The sequence below is a fragment of the Aquarana catesbeiana genome, linkage group LG05 (assembly GCF_042186555.1).
Source record: "Aquarana catesbeiana isolate 2022-GZ linkage group LG05, ASM4218655v1, whole genome shotgun sequence".
Taxonomy (NCBI): domain Eukaryota; kingdom Metazoa; phylum Chordata; class Amphibia; order Anura; family Ranidae; genus Aquarana; species Aquarana catesbeiana.
Genome location: NC_133328.1, coordinates 456,536,514 through 456,554,320, shown reverse-complemented (window position 1 = coordinate 456,554,320; position 17,807 = coordinate 456,536,514). Strand labels below are relative to the sequence as shown.

Below are 17,807 nucleotides of genomic sequence, written 5' to 3'. Positions count from 1 at the left end.
CAGGCGGACCTGAACGGAACGTTCGTGTGAAAGAGGCCAAAAAGAAATCAGGTTTGTTTGACAACTTCTGTCTTTTCATGAATCCGTTCTGTCTGTTGTTCAAAATAGTTTTTTCGAGCAAGAACGTATCTATGTGGTCTTTTTTTAAACTCCAATATCTTACCAGCTATGAAGGGCTTGCTGAAAATGGGTATAGTTTTGTTGAAATGTGCTTTTTTTTGGTAGGGTATTGTATTAGATGTAAATGTGGCCCAATGTTGCATTTTGAAACGTTAAGAAGTATGAAGTCTGTATGAAGTGATTTTAAGAATAAGGTTGCTTTTAAAGCTTTTCTGCACTCATGTTAAAAAAATGAAAATGGCTGTTATCACAATATACTGTTATTTTTAGTAAAAATTACAGTGTCATTCCACTGAACTAAAATCTCTTCACATGTGTGTTTCTTATATATACAGGACTGGCATATTACTTAACAGTTTACACAGAACATAGTAATATTTATGACCCAGAAGGGCTTTCTGTCCAACATCCCTGCCTCACTCATATGCTGCGTACACACGATTGCACATTCCGACAACAAAATTCCGACAGAATGTTGGCTTAAACTTGTCTTGCATACACACGGTCACACAAATCTTGTCGGAAATTCCGAACGTCAAGAACGCGGTGAAGTACAACACATACAACAAGCCGAGAAAAATGAAGTTCAATTGCCAGTGCGGCTCTTCTGCTTGATTCCAAGCATGCGTGGGATTTTGTTCGTCGGAATTGTGTACACACAATCAGAATTTCCGACAACGTATTTTGTTGTCGGAAAATTTGAGATCCAGATCTCAAATTTGTCGGAAATTCCGACGGAAATGGTCCAATGGAGCCTACACATGGTTGGAATTTCCGACAACAGGCTCCTATCGAACATTTCCCGTCGGAAAATCCGACCGTGTGTATGCGGCATTACAGATATGAAATGGGCTTACCTAGTTAAAATGTTTTTTCCTGCTGTTTTGCTGTATAGTTGCATATATCTCTCACTGGAAATGTCTTTTGTATGTTCTGTATTGCTTCCTCAGGGCTGCTGATAGGGGGATATTGGGCAACCCTCCTGTACCGGGCCCAGGGCCCCATCGGTTCAGCAGGGGGCCTGGCAGCTTTGTCTTTTCCCACATCACTACAGTAACTAAGCTACAGAGCCAAACCTAGCTCTGCTCTTCCGTGGATGGCTGGACAGTAGAGAACTGACAGGGTAGCGTAGGCATGGCTTAAAAAAAAAAACGTGCCTGCAAAGGGTGGGGTTTTTAAAGTGGTTCCTCTCCTGTGCTGTTACCGGCTTGCTTGCTGCTAGGCAATGTTGGTATGTTTCTCCGTCCCCTTTTTTTGGAAGCTCCAACTGGATGACGTGCCGAAAAACGGAGCAGGCAGCGGGGGAGAGTGAGTTGGCCAAGGAGAGTCCTGACAGTGGTGAGAACACCAACTATAATACACACTTATACACCACTGACATCTCTAGTAATCTGCTGTTAATGGGACACTGTACCTTCATATACCTCACCCTGTACTGTAAAATATCGGTGTACTGAACTATCAGATACATATATCGGCGATAGCTGCGGTGATCGCTGACATTACGAACAGCCACGAATAGCTGCGACTGCCAACAGCCTGTCATTACAGTGTAAAGACTCAGCGGCCGAAGCTGTCGAACTAAGCAGCAGGAATGAGTAGAATCCTGCTGCTGTCATTTGCACCGTGGCAAAACACCATGCAAACGTACCCTAAATCTCTCTTCTATTTACCTCCTCCCTGTTGGATAAACTGTAGAGGCCCTATGATTTCTAATGGATGTCCTAGCTATGTTAAGCACTGTGGGAGATATTGCTGGATATACAACACTGGAACTGTATTGGCAGGTATACAGCATGAGTGCATGTCTCGAGGGTGACGCGGTACGCTCAACATGCAGGAAAAAAAAAAAGAAAAAATTATATACTGTGTTTCCCCGAAAATAAGACTGTTTAATTTTGTCTACAAAAAACACACTAGGGCTTACTTTCAGGGGATGTTTTATTTATTTACGGTATGGACAAAAAAGTTCCTGTATCCCCTGTCAGCTCAGGAGTCAGCATTATGAAATTCTGTAATCCTAAAAATAAACCTTAATTAAAGTCCTTGTAAAATGATGTTATATTATGTTTAACTATGCAGCAAGCCATGGGCATTTTTGTTAGGATAAAGCTGTGACCTTGATCTTGTCTTGGTAATCATTACTCATCAAGAAAGCAGGAAGTCACACATTAATGATATTAGATTACATCCAAATTTTTAAAAACTAGACAAAGAACACTAAAGCCCTATCCAGGACCACCCCTCTCTAACGTTTTGCCCCCAGTACAGCCCTGTTCAGACATCAGAGGTTGGGCTCTTTTTGGTCAGCATTTGGAGTTCCAGTGGCAAGAGATTTTTTTACAGGTTTGGAGTGATGACATCTCTCTAGTAATCATTACTGACACCTGATGTCTTGGTTTAGTATTCCAGGATTCAATGGGAGCGAGGACTGCGCTGCACTTGAACAACTATTAGAAGGATATGATCAGCTAGATCAAGATCAAGTGTGTGACGTTTGCAACTCTCCTCTCTTCAAATACATGGATAACGATGTAAGTTCAATCCTTCAGTAGGTATTTGTAAAACGCTGTTTGACTTACCGTCTTTGAGGTGTTGTATGCTGTTTCCATTAATGTACTAACCTTACCAGTGCCTCCCTGCTGCTCCTTCATCCTCCACATCTGTCCACAATACTTCCAGGTATCTAGGAGCATGTGACCTATCACCCTGTGAAAAATGCTTTGGTCTAGCAGCCAATCATTAGCAATGTGTAACTTAAGGGAGTGAGGGGAGCCAATCAATTTTGTGCCAGAAACATTGGTCAGCAGGATCAATAGAATAAATAAATGGCACCCCAGTTCACCACACATACAGTGGGGACGGAAAGTATTCAGACCCCCTTAAATTTGTCATTCTTTGTTATATTGCAGCCATTTGCTAAAATCATTTAAGTTCATTTTTTTCCTCATTAATGTACACACAGCACCCCATATTGACAGAAAAACAGAATTGTTGACATTTTTGCAGATTTATTAAAAAAGAAAAACTGAAATATCACATGGTCCTAAGTATTCAGACCCTTTGCTCAGTATTTAGTAGAAGCCCCCTTTTGATCTAATACAGCCATGAGTCTTTTTGGGAAAGATGCAACAAGTTTTTCACACCTGGATTTGGGGATCCTCTGCCATTCCTCCTTGCAGATCCTCTCCAGTTCTGTCAGGTTGGATGGTAAACGTTGGTGGACAGTCATTTTTAGGTCTCTCTAGAGATGCTGAATTGGGTTTAAGTCAGGGCTCTGGCTGGGCCATTCAAGAACAGTCATGGAGTTGTTGAGAATCCACTCCTTCGTTATTTTAGCTGTGTGCTTAGGGTCATTGTCTTGTTGGAAGGTAAACCTTTGACCCAGTCTGAGGTCCTGAGCACTCTGGAGAAGGTTTTCGTCTAGGATATCCCTGTACTTGGCCGCATCCATCTTTCCCTCGATTGCAACCAGTCATCCTGTCCCTGCAGCTGAAAAACACCCCCCCAGCATGATGCTGCCACAACCATGCTTCACTGTTGAGACTGTATTGGACAGGTGATGAGCAGTGCCTGGTTTTCTCCACATATACCGCTTAGAATTAAGGCCAAAAAGTTCTATCTTGGTCTCATCAGACCAAAGAATCTTATTTCTCACCATCTTGGAGTCCTTCAGGTGTTTTTTAGCAAACTCCATGCGGACTTTCATGTGTCTTGCACTGAGGAGAGGCTTCCGTCGGGCCACTCTGCCATAAAGCTCCAACTTGTGGAGGGCTGCAGTGATGGTTGACTTTCTACAACTTTCTCCCATCTCCCGACTGCATCTCTGGAGCTCAGCCACAGTGATCTTTGGGTTCTTCTTTACCTCTCTCACCAAGGCTCTTCTCCCCCGATAGCTCAGTTTGGCCGGACGGCCAGCTCTAGGAAGGGTTCTGGTTGTCCCAAACGTCTTCCATTTAAGGATTATGGAGGCCACTGTGTTCTTAGGAACCTTAAGTGCAGCAGAATTTTTTTGTAACCTTGGCCAGATCTGTGCCTTGCCACAGTTCTGTCTCTGAGCTCTTCAGGCAGTTCCTTTTGACCTCATGATTCTCATTTGCTCTGACATGCACTGTGAGCTGTAAGGTCTTATATAGACAGGTGTGTGGCTTTCATAATCAAGTCCAATCAGTATAATCAAACACAGCTGGACTCAAATAAAGGTGTAGAACCATCTCAAGGATGATCAGAAGAAATGGAGAGCATCTGAGTTAAATATATGAGTGTCACAGCAAAGGGTCTAAATACTTAGGACCATGTGATATTTCAGTTTTTCTTTTTTAATAAATCTGCAAAAATGTCAACAATTCTGTGTTTTTCTGTCAATATGGGGTGCTGTGTGTACATTAATGAGGAAAAAAAATGAACTTAAATGATTTTAGCAGATGGCTGCAATATAACAAAGAGTGAAAAATTTAAGGGGGTCTGAATACTTTCCGTCCCCACTGTATAACGTGTTGCCACAACGCAATAGTGTGAAAGGATAAGTTCACTTTTGGAATATGTTACATGTACTTATGGTGAAACATATAACATGTTCCAGTTCTGCCGCCTCTCCCCCTGATCCCTCATCCCCTATGACAGTGGGCAGGGGTTCTTCTCCCCACACCCAATGTCACTTTTTAAAAAGAGCATGACCTTGCAGGGCTCCACCCACACAGCTGCATCATTCATTCGCAGTTTCCTGTGAGAGAAAGAGTTACAAGTCCCTTCTTCCACAATGACAGACAGCTTGTGGTTTTGAATGAACTGCAAGGGTGTTGATTATTGCCTTTGTAGTTCATTCACAAGCCCTGCAGCTTTTAAACTGACAGTCCGTATGGAGGTTTAGGCAATGCTTTCCAGACTCCTGCAGGAAAATACAAAAAATGCACTTTTTTTTTTTCTGCAAAAATATGAATTATTTCTTTAAAGGTGAACTTATCCTTGAAGCCTAATTTGGAGGCTTGGGGCAGTGGGAAGATGGTCGCAGTTTGCATTTTAGAGCTTTTAAGGCCCTCATAAAATAAACTAATGCATTTACACATTATTATTATTATTATTCAGGATTTATATAGCGCCAACAGTTTACGCATCGCTTTACAATATAAAAGGGAGACAATACAGTTATAATACAATACAATACAATACAATAGGATTAAGAGGGCCCTGCTCAGAAGAGCTTACAATCTAATACAATCTAATAACACATCTGTAGGTCCCTGTTTTACTGTTCAAAAGAAAATAAGTAAAAGCCCTGAAAAGTTTTTTTTTTTTTTTTTTTCCTTTTGTCATCTGTGTTTCACTGGAGAGATTTTTCCTCATTTCCCGTTTTGAGACACCACAGGAAATGAGATCTCTGCAAAGTGAGGGAAATCCGTTCTTGTCATCGGAACAGTCGTAACTTGAACAAATGTCCAAAGCCTTCCCCTGTATTCATGACCCAGTAAGAACTCAAATTCCAGATTTTCCCTCACTCTTGGTCTTGGAACAGTGAACACTAGAACTTATAATGTTCACCAGAACTAATAAAGTCATGACAGAGATTATAACGCTTTGCTAGTCCATTAAGAAAACAAAATGGCTTGAAGCATACTAAAGGGGAACTTTTTACTCCCCAAGGGTTCATTTCTGACCTGGTCTGCTGTCCTGAGATAAATTATTATCCTCATCCTCCCTGTAAATCAAGCCTGGCAGTGCAGCCTTCTTTTTTTGTGACATCTCTTCAGGATCCTAGCAGACAGCCTCCTGATGATGCTACACTGTGTATGTGACGTTGACATCCCAGGAGTCCTTAGGTAAGGGGGGCTCCATTTTGGCCTAAGCCAAAAAGGCTAAAGCAAGCGCTGGTAGCACGCCACTGAAAAATTATCTTCAGTTTAGCAGACACAAAAATATGAGTTAAGTTCTGTTTTAAGTCCAGTCAGTTATCAAAATATTATGTGCATGTGACATAATTTTATTAATTTATGGTGCATTTTCCAAAGAAGTTTCCCTTATATGAAATAGAATGCCATCATCACTGGACTGTATAGAGGTGGGTCAACATTACTGTCCAGTTCTAAAAGATGACATTACTATACTAATATGAGGAAATATTTTGTAGCATAATTTGTTTATATTTATGCCACATGCAGTATATTCATTATATTAAATATCTATTAAACATCAAATTCTTTTGATTGATTTTGTTTGGTCATAGTATGCTAAACTGGCTTTGAGCTTGAGCGTACCAGGAGGTGGAACCAAGAAGAAATCTCCGGCAACCTCACAGGATTCCGCCTCTGCACAGGGGGGCCCCAAACATGAAGAGGAAGATGATGAATATGAAGGAGGACTATGCTAATAATGTACTCTGTTTGCTTGTGACTGCACATGTATGTCTGTGGAATCCAGTCCGCTCAGAATAAAGAGGACGTACCTCTATGCGGATGTTCGTAAATTGCTTTGTCTGGCACAAAACAAAAACTCATTTCCACTTCTACCACATTCTTTCTGATGAGAGCTCCATTGATGCCAATATTTATCAAAAGGTCTATGGATCAATGTTATGCCCCAGTGTAGCACATCTAGCAATTATATCTAGAATATGAAATATAACTGTGGCATGTAATCTTATTTTGTCCTTTTTTTCATTTATTAGTTTCTCTAACTATAAGTGAATGATGTTTTGTATAAATGTGTTTTCTGTAAATTACTAGAAGTAATTATAACATGGCTATTAAATATTTAAAGATGGCACTATGTGTGATTGGAGCTGCTTTTGATATATATGTATGAATATAATTTAATATATGCTATAAACCTATCCATCTGGTGTGTGCATATTGCCTGTATTTTAGTACTATGGCTTTATGGTAAAATTAGTGGATTTGGTCATTTATACTGTCCATCAGAGCTATATAATATATATATTAGTCAAAGCCAACTCCAGAACTCCAGCCAATTTTTATGAAGGACTAGAAGGTGTGTCCGCTTTTAAATGCTGTCAGTGGTGGATTTTTTACGTTTTCTTAAAGTATTCTACACTATATTACCAAAAGCATTGTGACACCTGCCTTTACATGAACTTTAATGTCATCCTGGTCTTAGTCCCTAGGGTTCAATATTGAGTTGGCCCACCCTTTGCAGCTATAACAGCTTCAACGCTTCTGGGAAGGCTGTCCACAAGGTTTAGCAGTGTGTCTATAGGACTGTTTGACCATTCTTCCAGAAGCGCATTTCTGAGGTCAGGAACTGATGTGGACAAGAAGGCCTGGCTCGCAGTTTCCACTCTTATTCACCAGTGATGTTCTGTCGGGTTGAGGTCAGGACTATGTGCAGGCCAGTCAAGTTCCTCCACCCCAAACTCGCTCATACATGTCTTTATGGCCCTTGCTTTGTTCACTGGTGGGCAGTCATGTTGGAACAGGAAGGGGCCATCCCCCAAATCGTTCTCACAAAGTTGGAAGCATGAAATTGTCCAAAATGTCTTGGTATGCTGATGCCTTAAGAGTTCCCTTTACTGGAACTAAGGGGACAGCCCAACCCCTGAAAAACAACCCCACACCATAATCCCCCCCCACAAAATGAATTATACCAGTGCACAAAGCAAAGTCCATAAAGACATGGAAGTGCGAATTTGGGGTGGAGGAACTTGACTGGCCTCCACAGAGTCCTGACCTCAACCCAATAGAACACCTTTGGGATGAATTAGAGCGGAGACTGTGAGCCAGGCCTTCTTGTCCACATCAGTGCCTGACTTCACAAATGCGTTTCTGGAAGAATGGTCAAAAATTCCCATAGACCATCTCCTAAACCTTGTGGACAGCCTTCCCAGAAGAGTTGAAGCTGTTATAGCTGCACTCAATATTGAACCCTAGGTACTAAGACTGGGATGGCATTTGTGTGTCAGGTGTCTCAATACTTTTGGTATTATCATGTATATACAGATATGCTAGGTTGATTTACCTTCACAAATAAGCAAAATGGAACTTAAATAGCTAACTGTGGAAAACATTTAGCTACGTATATCAATTTGTATACTAGTATATGTAACTAGGGTGTCCAACAGGTGGCCTGCAGTACCCTTGAGGTCCATGATACAGGTGAGGGCAGTCATATCTGTGCACTGTGAAAGATCAAGCTGTCAAACTGACAGCTCAGTCCTGCAGAATATATAATGAGAGCATGGCCTGTGTAATCGGCAAAGCTCCCCTGTCTGGGACAGCTGCCTGCTCTGCCTCAGGATTAACATCCAAGAGACCAACTGTCCTAGAGCTCTGATGACAGATAAAAAAAAATCCTTTGTACTGAAACATAATTCTTGTGTCGTAATAAGGCCCCTTTCACACATGCGGACAGTTCGCTTGATCAGTTCAGTCACTTTTTTGAAAGAAAAAACGGATGAAGTTTAAATCAGTTTTTCATCCGTTTTTTCACATCTGCCAGCTGTCCGTTTTTTACATCCTTTTTTTTTTGTCCGATTTGCTTTTTTTAACGGATGAAAAATAGGACTTTCATCCGTTCAAAAAAACGGATGTTCACCGAAGGTCATCCATTTAAATCCATCTTTCCATAGGAATGCATTGATGTCTGTTTTTCATCTGTCAACGGATGGATGAAAAACAGACCAATGGTCCACATGTGTGAAAGGGGTCTAAAGAAGAAAAATTGAAGAATAAAATGTACAGTTATACCTTATTACTTTTTATCAATCCGTAAAGTGAATGTAAACCCCAATTTTTTTTATTAAGACTCATATCTGTTACAGCAGAGGATGTAATTTCATGTGTGCCCAGTCTTGCAACGAAGAGTTAATCCAGCTCAGAGCAGTCCTCTTATGTTTCTTCAGTAAGATAAAAACAGACACACAGAGAAATAGGTCTCCTTTTTCCCCCCTTACTGTGACAGACAGGTGATTTTCTTATCTCATGCAGGAGTGTGAGAGAGGAATTCCGTGTACTTCATATCCCCTCCTCCTTACTTCTCCAGCTCTCCCAGGATTGGCTGCTCCACACCTCAGCATGATTGGGCATGCTGAAGTCATGTGGTGACTTTCCTGGGTTTTGACTGGATGTTAGTGATCATGGGGCATAATCCACGAGACCAGCAGAAGTTCAGTGTAAGAAATATCGATGCCTGGCTCAGGGGATTGTAGAGGTGGGCGGTGAGTCTACTGACATTACAACTCCACCCACCGAGCCCTGGACAACAGACCCGCCCACAGAATCCGGGGTATTGCAGGGCTCCAAGCAGCTAAAGGGGAGACATTTGACAGGTAAGGATACATGCAGGAGGCATGTATATCCTTATAGATCAGCTCTATGGAAGTAATTTAGAAATGATGAGAGTGGGTTTACATCCACTTTATAGCTAAATGTTTAGTTAACACTTGACTCTTTTTATTGCCCTCATTACCTCCCTTCGTGTTTTTTTTTTTTTTTTTTTTTGTATGTCAACTGCTGAATTTTTTTTGTTTTGATGGTGCTGAAAAAGCAAGATGAACTTGTCCCAACACTGCAGCTAGACTTAATACAGCCTGGACAAAGTACAGCAAGGGTGTAAACTTAGCTGTGGCCCTCCACTCTACTTGTAGATACAAGTATGGTACTTAATCAATTTTAATGAGGTATTATAAGCAAAAAGGTAATGTACTGCAGTTTACCAATCCCATGGTGGCTGCATTCGGTTTCTTTTTAGGCTTTTTCTTTTCCCTCTTTCTTCTCAACAGATGATCCAGCTAGTAACATGCCTCCTGTCTTATGGTGCCTCTACTCTGGATGGAAGAGAAATGGAGTTACCCTGGGACAGCAGGTTTGTAAATCTGCAAAGGCTAGTGTTAGATGGACTAACAGAACTCCAGCTAACATTTTTAACCACTTCTGCCTCGCAAGATTTTGCTTTAACTGACAATTGCGCGGTCGTGTGACGTTGTACCCAAACACATTTGATGTCCTTTTTTTTCCCACAAATAAAGCTTTCTTTTGGTGGTATTTGATCATCTCTGCGGTTTTTATTTTTTGCACTATAAACAAAAAAAGAGCGACAATTTTGAAAAAGCAATTTTTTTCCTCAGTTTAGGCCGATATGTATTCTTCTGCATATTTTTGGTAATAAAAATCGCAATAAGCGTATATTGATTGGTTTGCGCAAACGTTACAGCATCTGCAAAAGGGGATAGATTTATGGTATTTTTATTATTATTTTTTTACTAGTAATGGCGGCGATCTGCAATTTTTATCGGGACTGCGTTATTGCAGCGGACAAATTGGACATTTTTGGGACCATTGACAATTATACAGTGATCAGTGCTATAAAAATGCACAGATTACTGTATAAATGTCACTGGCAGGGAAGGGGTTAACACTAGGGGGCGATCAGGGGGTTGACTGTGTTCCCTAGGTGTGTTCTAACTGTAGGGGGGATGAGACTGTCTAGGAGGAGAGAGAGATCGGTGTTCATACTTGGTATGAACACACAATCTCTCTCTACTCCCCTGAAAGGACCGGGATTTGTGTGTTTAAACACACAGATCCCGGTTCTCGCTCTGTCATGAGCGATCGCGGGTACCTGGCGGTCGTCGCGCCCTCGGGGCACACGCTGCAGTTGCGTGTGCGCTCGCCCCAAGTGGCCAGTAAAACTGCGGCGGCTGGTCAGCAAGCAGTTACAGTAACAGTTTTTTAATTGTGGAATAAAGCTTTTATGTTAATGAATCAAAGCTGATCATTGCATTGTAAGCACTCCTGTCTGTATTAAATGGTTTGTCTCAACTGTCTAACTGGCACATTTCCTGGTCAGCTCGGTTTGTTAAAGGAAGATGAAAAATAAGACTTGCTGGCCAGATCACCAGGTGACAATACAGAAGAAAAAGTCTAAAAGTAAAAACAAATGCAGCCGCCCCGGATGCCTGCATACTTAGATGTGCCTCTTTTAATCATCAACCATGTGAGTTGCTAAATGTTGCCCGTTCATTAAATGTAACCGTATTTCTACACTTAGAGGCGCCTCTCTTCTCTTTTATACTCTGTAGCTCCTGCTGGATTTTGCTTCTAATCTCCTTGTGGAGACTTCCATTTGTGGATGGACATTTTATGGTTACACAACCTATTACAATGCTATAATCTTTTTATATGGACTATAGACTGAAGGACTTATGAATAAATGGTTGTGGAACAAATCATCTGAGTTTCAATTATTTCTAATGGGAAATTCGCTTTGATATACAAGTGCTTTGGATTACAAGCATGTTTCCGGAACGAATAATGCGCGCAATCCAAGGTTTTACTGTACTGGTATCCAAATGCGCTGTGTTGGTGTATATGAAAATGTACAAATGTAAGAGAACAGTAGAGGGAGCTACTTTTCAATCTTTGTCTCACAGCATATGTTCTGGTAACACCAGAATAAATATTTCTGTATTGTTAAACATTTTTATGTTGAATGGACTGTGATTTTTTTTTTTTTTCTTTTTAAGTTCGTAATGGATACTATTTCTTTGGTTTAGACTAATGGGTAGAAAAATGAAAACTACTCACAGATAGCTACTATATCTGGAGAGCTAAAATAATAGGTGTGATTAAAAAAACGTGGAAAAATGAACAACTTTTAAGTAACCAGATAGATTAGTTATTTAATTTTTAGGAGAATAGGATGTGAAACAAGATTGGCCCCTACAGGCAGCCACTGTGCTTTTCTTATCATTTTCTCTCCCCCCTCCTTACAGTAAATAATACCCTTAGGAAATTGGTGCCTATATATTTGAGATGGCAGCTAGAAGAAGTGGCCATTGAGTGATTGTTACACAAAGAGAAATGCTGATATCAGTCAAGTAGGCATGTTTTTAGACTGTAGCCTAGCAATGAAGGTTAACCTATTTTAGGAGAACAATAGCAATGGGTAAGGAATATCAGTTGGCTGGAGAATACCTTCCACGTTGATGGATGCGGATAGACACAATTGTCTCATTATTCTACTGCAATCAGCTTGATCTAATGATAAGCATTTTCTGGTTATGCATATGTCATAGATCTCTAAGATGCTAGCTGGTCCCACTACTTGAGTGGGAAGATTAGGGGAAATTAGTGTTGACCACTTTTAGAAATAAATAATATAAAACATCCAATCACCTACACATGTTGCCTAACATTAACGTGGTTCTAAAGGCTCAAGGTTTTTTTTTTTTACCTTCATGCATTTTATTTTCTGTGCAGCAGTCCCCCCTAATAATCACCTGAGCCCCATCTCGATCCAGCAATGTGTACATTGCTGGATCGCGATGGCACCTTGTCCCCATGTTGATGGGGACAAGGGCCTCTTCCCGACAACCCTGGCCATTGGTTGTCGGGGTCTGTGGGTGGGGGGCTTATCAGAATCCGGGAGCCTCCTTTAATAAGGGGGAAACCCCCAGATCCCGGCCCCCCACCCTATGTGAATGAGTATGGGGTACATGGTACCCCTACCCATTCACCTAGGTAAAAAGTGTCAATAAAAAAAACACTACACGGATTTTTAAAGTAATTTATTAGACAGCTCCGGGGGTCTTCTTCCGACTTCGGGGGTCTCTCCGGTTCTTCTCCGCACTCTCCGGGTCTTCTGCCGGGCTCCTCCGCTATCTTCTGCTCTTTTGCCGCTCTTTTGCTATAGCGGAGGAGCCCGGTCTGCTGCCTTCTGCCTTCTTCCCTCTTCTCTTCTTCTCTTCTGATACTGACACAATGCTCTCTCCGGCTGGAATGCACTCTGGGCGCTCCGCTCTGACTTATATAGGCGGTGACCCCGCCCCCTCATGCCGTCACAGTCCCTGGGCATGCTGGGACTGTGACGTTTTAGGGGTCGTGGTCATCAACATGGGGACAAGGTGCTTTGGGGTGAAAATCCGTACCAGACCTAAGTGCCTAGTATGCCCGTGGGGGGGGGACCCACACCGTTTTTTTATTTAAAATTGGCATGGAGTTCCCCCTCAAGATTCATACCAAACAGTGCCGGGCATTGGCGGGGATCCGAGTCGGATCCCTGTGCTTGTCGCTCATTGGGAAAGGAAAAATTATTTTTCCTTTCCCGATGAGCAGCTCGGCGCTGTTATCCGCAGCTGACACAGTGCACTGCGATTACCTGCGGTTATGTGCGGATAGCTGCACTAAATTGCTCCTGGACGCAGGCAATTCTATTTTTTCTATCCACACAGAACCGCATGTATCTAATTCGCAGCTAAACGCAGTGTGTGAATGGGGCCATAGGAAAGCATTGTGTGCTTTTAGCTGCGGTAGAAAATTAGAAAATCCGCAGCTAAAAGCACCATTCTATCCGTCCGTGTGAAAGGGGCCTTAAAGAATGGTCCCTGTGTGACATCACTGATACCATTTAATTAGGAAAGATCCTACTCCCTTATTAGGCCATAGACATCAAAGGGTTGGGAATCTTGTCCCATAACTACATGAGTTGTTAAAAGTGAGATCTCTATTTATTGGACCCTGCCCAATCTGAATGATGACTTCCTGGTTTGTGGAAAAGAAAAGAAATGTAATTTATATAAAACAAATGAGCAAATGGTTCACATATCAGTCATGAACATAGTTGTGGAATCTCTGTAACTCTATTGTAGCATAAAATGGCCCATCCTTTCGTAGACATATTAATGAATTTTGAAGCAATTAAATATCAAAGTGTATACTCTATAAAGTGATACAATAATGATCATAGACTTGTATAAATAATATAATATCCAGTACATAGTGGTTACTTTCCCTTTATGTGGCCCTACCTCTAATAATTCGTATGTGTACTGTAAGTAAAAGTGACTTAGTTCGAAATGCTGCAGTAAATACTTTGCTAAGAAATTTGGAAGGTGAGAACAAATACATCTTTTCAGAGTGTTTCCTCCTCACATATATACAGTAATATTCTGTATTGAAATGGGAAAGTATCAAGGTTGATACCTAAAAGGGCCATAGCAGGTGATAGTTTTAACAAGTTGCCTGTGAGAGAGGCAATAAAGGTGGATACTACCTCATGTCCTTATTGACACATGCATCCTTGTCTTCACACTTCACCTCAGTGAGCACTTTGCCACCAATCACTGCATGGAATATCTGCATGTAGAGGGGAAGGCCTGTCCTGTTGGTATTTCAAAAGCAGCTATCGCCTATTCACAAATATATTATTTAAATATTGTTTTTAACTTCTGGCTACTGCCCAGATATGTTGGCCCAAAAATGTTCTTTGACCTAAGGCCTTCTACCAAGTTCTAGAATGAGGCAATTATCATTCTAGACGTCTGTGCAAAACAGAGGTACACTTCTTTTTAAAGTAAATTAGACTTAAGTAGGGTTTTCTCCACTAAAGTGCAAACTGAAAATATTAGTTTACAAAATTACAACCTCCATTGGCCCCTGGTCTCCAAGCATACACCTGTGTCCTGACATGTGGCCCTGTGTAGTGTTGTGCCCTCCTCCTGTTGTCCTCTGCTTATCTCTGGACCACAGTCACACCCAGTTGGTTTTTGATGTGATAATGACACACATGCTGGGCCAATCAGAGAATTAATATTTAAATTTACAGTTACCCACAATTGTTTGAGGGTGGAGAGTGAAATAGATTTTGTTGACTTGATCTTCATTGATCAAGTCCACAAAACTTAATTTATCTTTTCCTGTGGTTAGAAAGTGGATAGTACTGAGCATTTCACAGTAGATGGGTAAGCAGGAAGTTGAAAACTCTCATAGCTTTATCTTCTTTGTTTAGTTGCAATGTTTTTATTTTATATACGTAATAAATTTATGAGCAAGTGTCATTATAAAATGTACAAAATTAATACAAATTTTTAATGCTACCGTTCCTGAGTCTTCATAAAATACATGGTTAGGGAGGGGTTCTGTTTTATGAGTGAAAATGAAAAAGATAAATTGGCTAAGCCAAATGGGACCTGACTCCTAGCAAAGAAAATGTTAATTAAAAGGTTTAAGTGTTTCTTAATGCTTGGTGTTACACAACAGTTAATACTCAGCTAAAATTGCAAGTAAGCCTTTTTGGTGGCAAGTGCCTTTCACTAACAAACTAAGAAGTTCAGGATCTGATTTATGCTGTTTATTTTAAGTTCAAGAGATCTGAGCATCTGTTATTTCAGGGTATCTACACATTGTCATAATAGGGAGAGTGGAAGGGGTCAAGGTTAAAATAAACTTGTGCTTTTATCAATGCAGAGAAAACTACATCTTTTACTTAAACCCTGCGCCTCACGTATACTCACATTTCTTTGCTTCCCTGCCAAAAGTCGCAACCTGGCCCTTATTCAAGGCTAAGGACCCCGCCCTGAGTTGCTATCACCAAAAATTGATGCTGTCACATGGGTCTCAAACGCAGACTTTGTGGGTATGTCTCATTGCTCCTGGCAAATGGAGAGGTGCAACCAGGTAGGGAATTTAAATTTCTTGTCTTGTCTTGAATGGATAAAGCACGGGTTCTTTAAAGCACATAACTTTCTACCAACAAGCTTTCATACCCATCAATCTCTATTTAAGATAGGTGTGAATGTGCCTCTTCCTGTATCATCTGGGCACTGTTGAATAGAAAGTATTAGCCACATCTAAAACATATTTTTTGGCAATTAATATTTTCTTTGTAAACACGGATGATCCAATTGTATTTAAGATCTCAGCTTTTGCTTTGATTTTTTTTTGCTTTCTACTATTAAACTACTGTTGGCCATATAACATAAGTTAGAACATTAATGCTGTCTCATTACAGTCACGGGGAAAATTATCTGGTGTGGTTATATGTATTTCATAAATTAGTATACATTTATTATATCAACATGTGCAATCTGTAGGGTAAAATTAGACTACATCACACAGACTGTCCTGTGGCGTCCTGACAATGATGTTATATATTTGACCTGCTTATAGCTTGATTTGCTAAGTCAGCCTTTCTTGCACAGCTTGCTTTTTTTAAGCATTCTGAACTTGACCATATGTGAAAGTAGCTGGAGTAACATTTTCTATGAAACCAAGGCCCGTTGCATCTTGAAATAATTATGAAAATGTAGACACCACATAACTTCCCTATGCAGCCTGAGAGGATCTTCTTTTTTTTACTATTTAGGGTCAGGGTTTCTTTGATAAAAAAAAAAAAAAAAAAAAAAAACAAGAGCTATCCATAACTTTTTACTTCCAAATAAAAGCCAAATTAGTCTTGAATAAAAAAGGGTATAATCCACCTAGATGCACAAAGTAGTTGTAAAGAGATATACAGTTTTACTAACACATCTCATAATTGCTAAATTCTGCTTAGGCATTTTGATTTGTTTTACCCTTAGGCGTGAAGGGGTTAACCCCTGCACAGTATCATCTTCATGTTATCTGCATCCTATGCACAGTCATCTCGGACTGTATTTAATCACACCCCTTTAAGCCACACCCAATATTTTGCGTAATTTAAACCACACTCATTTTTCGCCGGCTCGCCGCATATTTTTATGGTGGCTCTCACCCACAAAATGGGTGACCCAACCCCTAACTGACATACTGCTCCACCTACACTAGCTTTCGGAAAATAAGTGTCCCTAAAAATGTTTTTGAAATGTTGGCAACTATAATATTTGGGCCTAAAATATCACTGGCCCAAGGAAAAATATACCAATTTCAAAGCAGGCGAGCAGCATGGCAAGTTTCTATGAGTGGTAAAAATGTGTAAAATCTGTAGCTTTGATTATTGTCCTTTGAAAATATGGAACATTTGCAATGGTAAGTCAAGTGCTTTAAGATTCATAAGTAATACCTACATAGTCTGGTACATGTCAATAGTCGGTCTATATCGAATGCTGTAATGACCAAAGCATGAGGTATAAAAGGGAGCAGGTGTGAATATGTGGATTAGATACCCTTCACACACTGGCCTACTTTACACAATAGATCAATGACCAGGCATCCAACCAGGAGATGTGCAAACATAAAACCTCAACTTTTTCTTTCAGATTTCAAAAATGTCATTTTAACCACTTCAGCCCCGGAAGATTTGGCTGCTCAACGACCAGGCCAGTTTTTGCGATATGGCACTGCGTCACTTTAACTGACAGTTGCGCGGTCGTGCGACGCTGTATCCGAGCAAAATTTACGTCCTTTTTTCCCCACAAACAGAACTTTCTTTTGGTGGTATTTGATCGCCTCTGCGTTTTTTATTTTTTGCGCTATAAACAAAAGAAGAGTGACAATTTTGAAAAAAAAAAAAACAATATCTTTTACTTTTTGCTAGAATAAATATCCCAAATGTTTTATTAAAAAAAATATTTTATTCCTCAGTTTAGGCCGATATGTATTCTTCTACAAATTTTTGGTAAAAAAAAAACGCAATAAGCGTATATTGATTGGTTTGTGCAAAAGTTATAGCGTTTACAAAATAGGGATAGATTTATGGCATTTTTATTATTACTATTTTTTTTTTACAAGTAATGGCGGCGATCTGCGATTTTTATCGGGACTGCGATATTGCGGTGGACAAATAGGACACTTTTGACACATTTTTGGGACCATTGACAATTATACAGTGATCAGTGCTGTAAAGATGCACTGATTACTGTATAAATGTCACTGGCAGGGAAGGGGTTAACACTAGGGGACGATCAAGGGGTTAACTGTGTTCCCTAGGTGTGTTCTAACTGTAGGAGGGATGAGACTGTCTAGGAGGAGAGAGAGATCGGT

The 17,807-nt window shown here is 40.5% G+C and overlaps 1 protein-coding gene across 1 annotated transcript in view; it reads left to right on the top strand.

Moving 5' to 3' along the window:
• The window catches only part of NAPG (NSF attachment protein gamma), a 37,226-nt gene extending 30,344 nt beyond the window's left edge, over window positions 1-6,882 (top strand). The window contains exons 11-12 of the mRNA XM_073631336.1: window positions 2,525-2,654; window positions 6,341-6,882. Of these exons, the coding sequence (XP_073487437.1) occupies window positions 2,525-2,654; window positions 6,341-6,484 (274 nt within the window). The 3' untranslated portion in view covers window positions 6,485-6,882. The remainder of the gene's footprint in view (window positions 1-2,524; window positions 2,655-6,340) is intronic.
• Window positions 6,883-17,807: the final 10,925 nt, after the last annotated feature.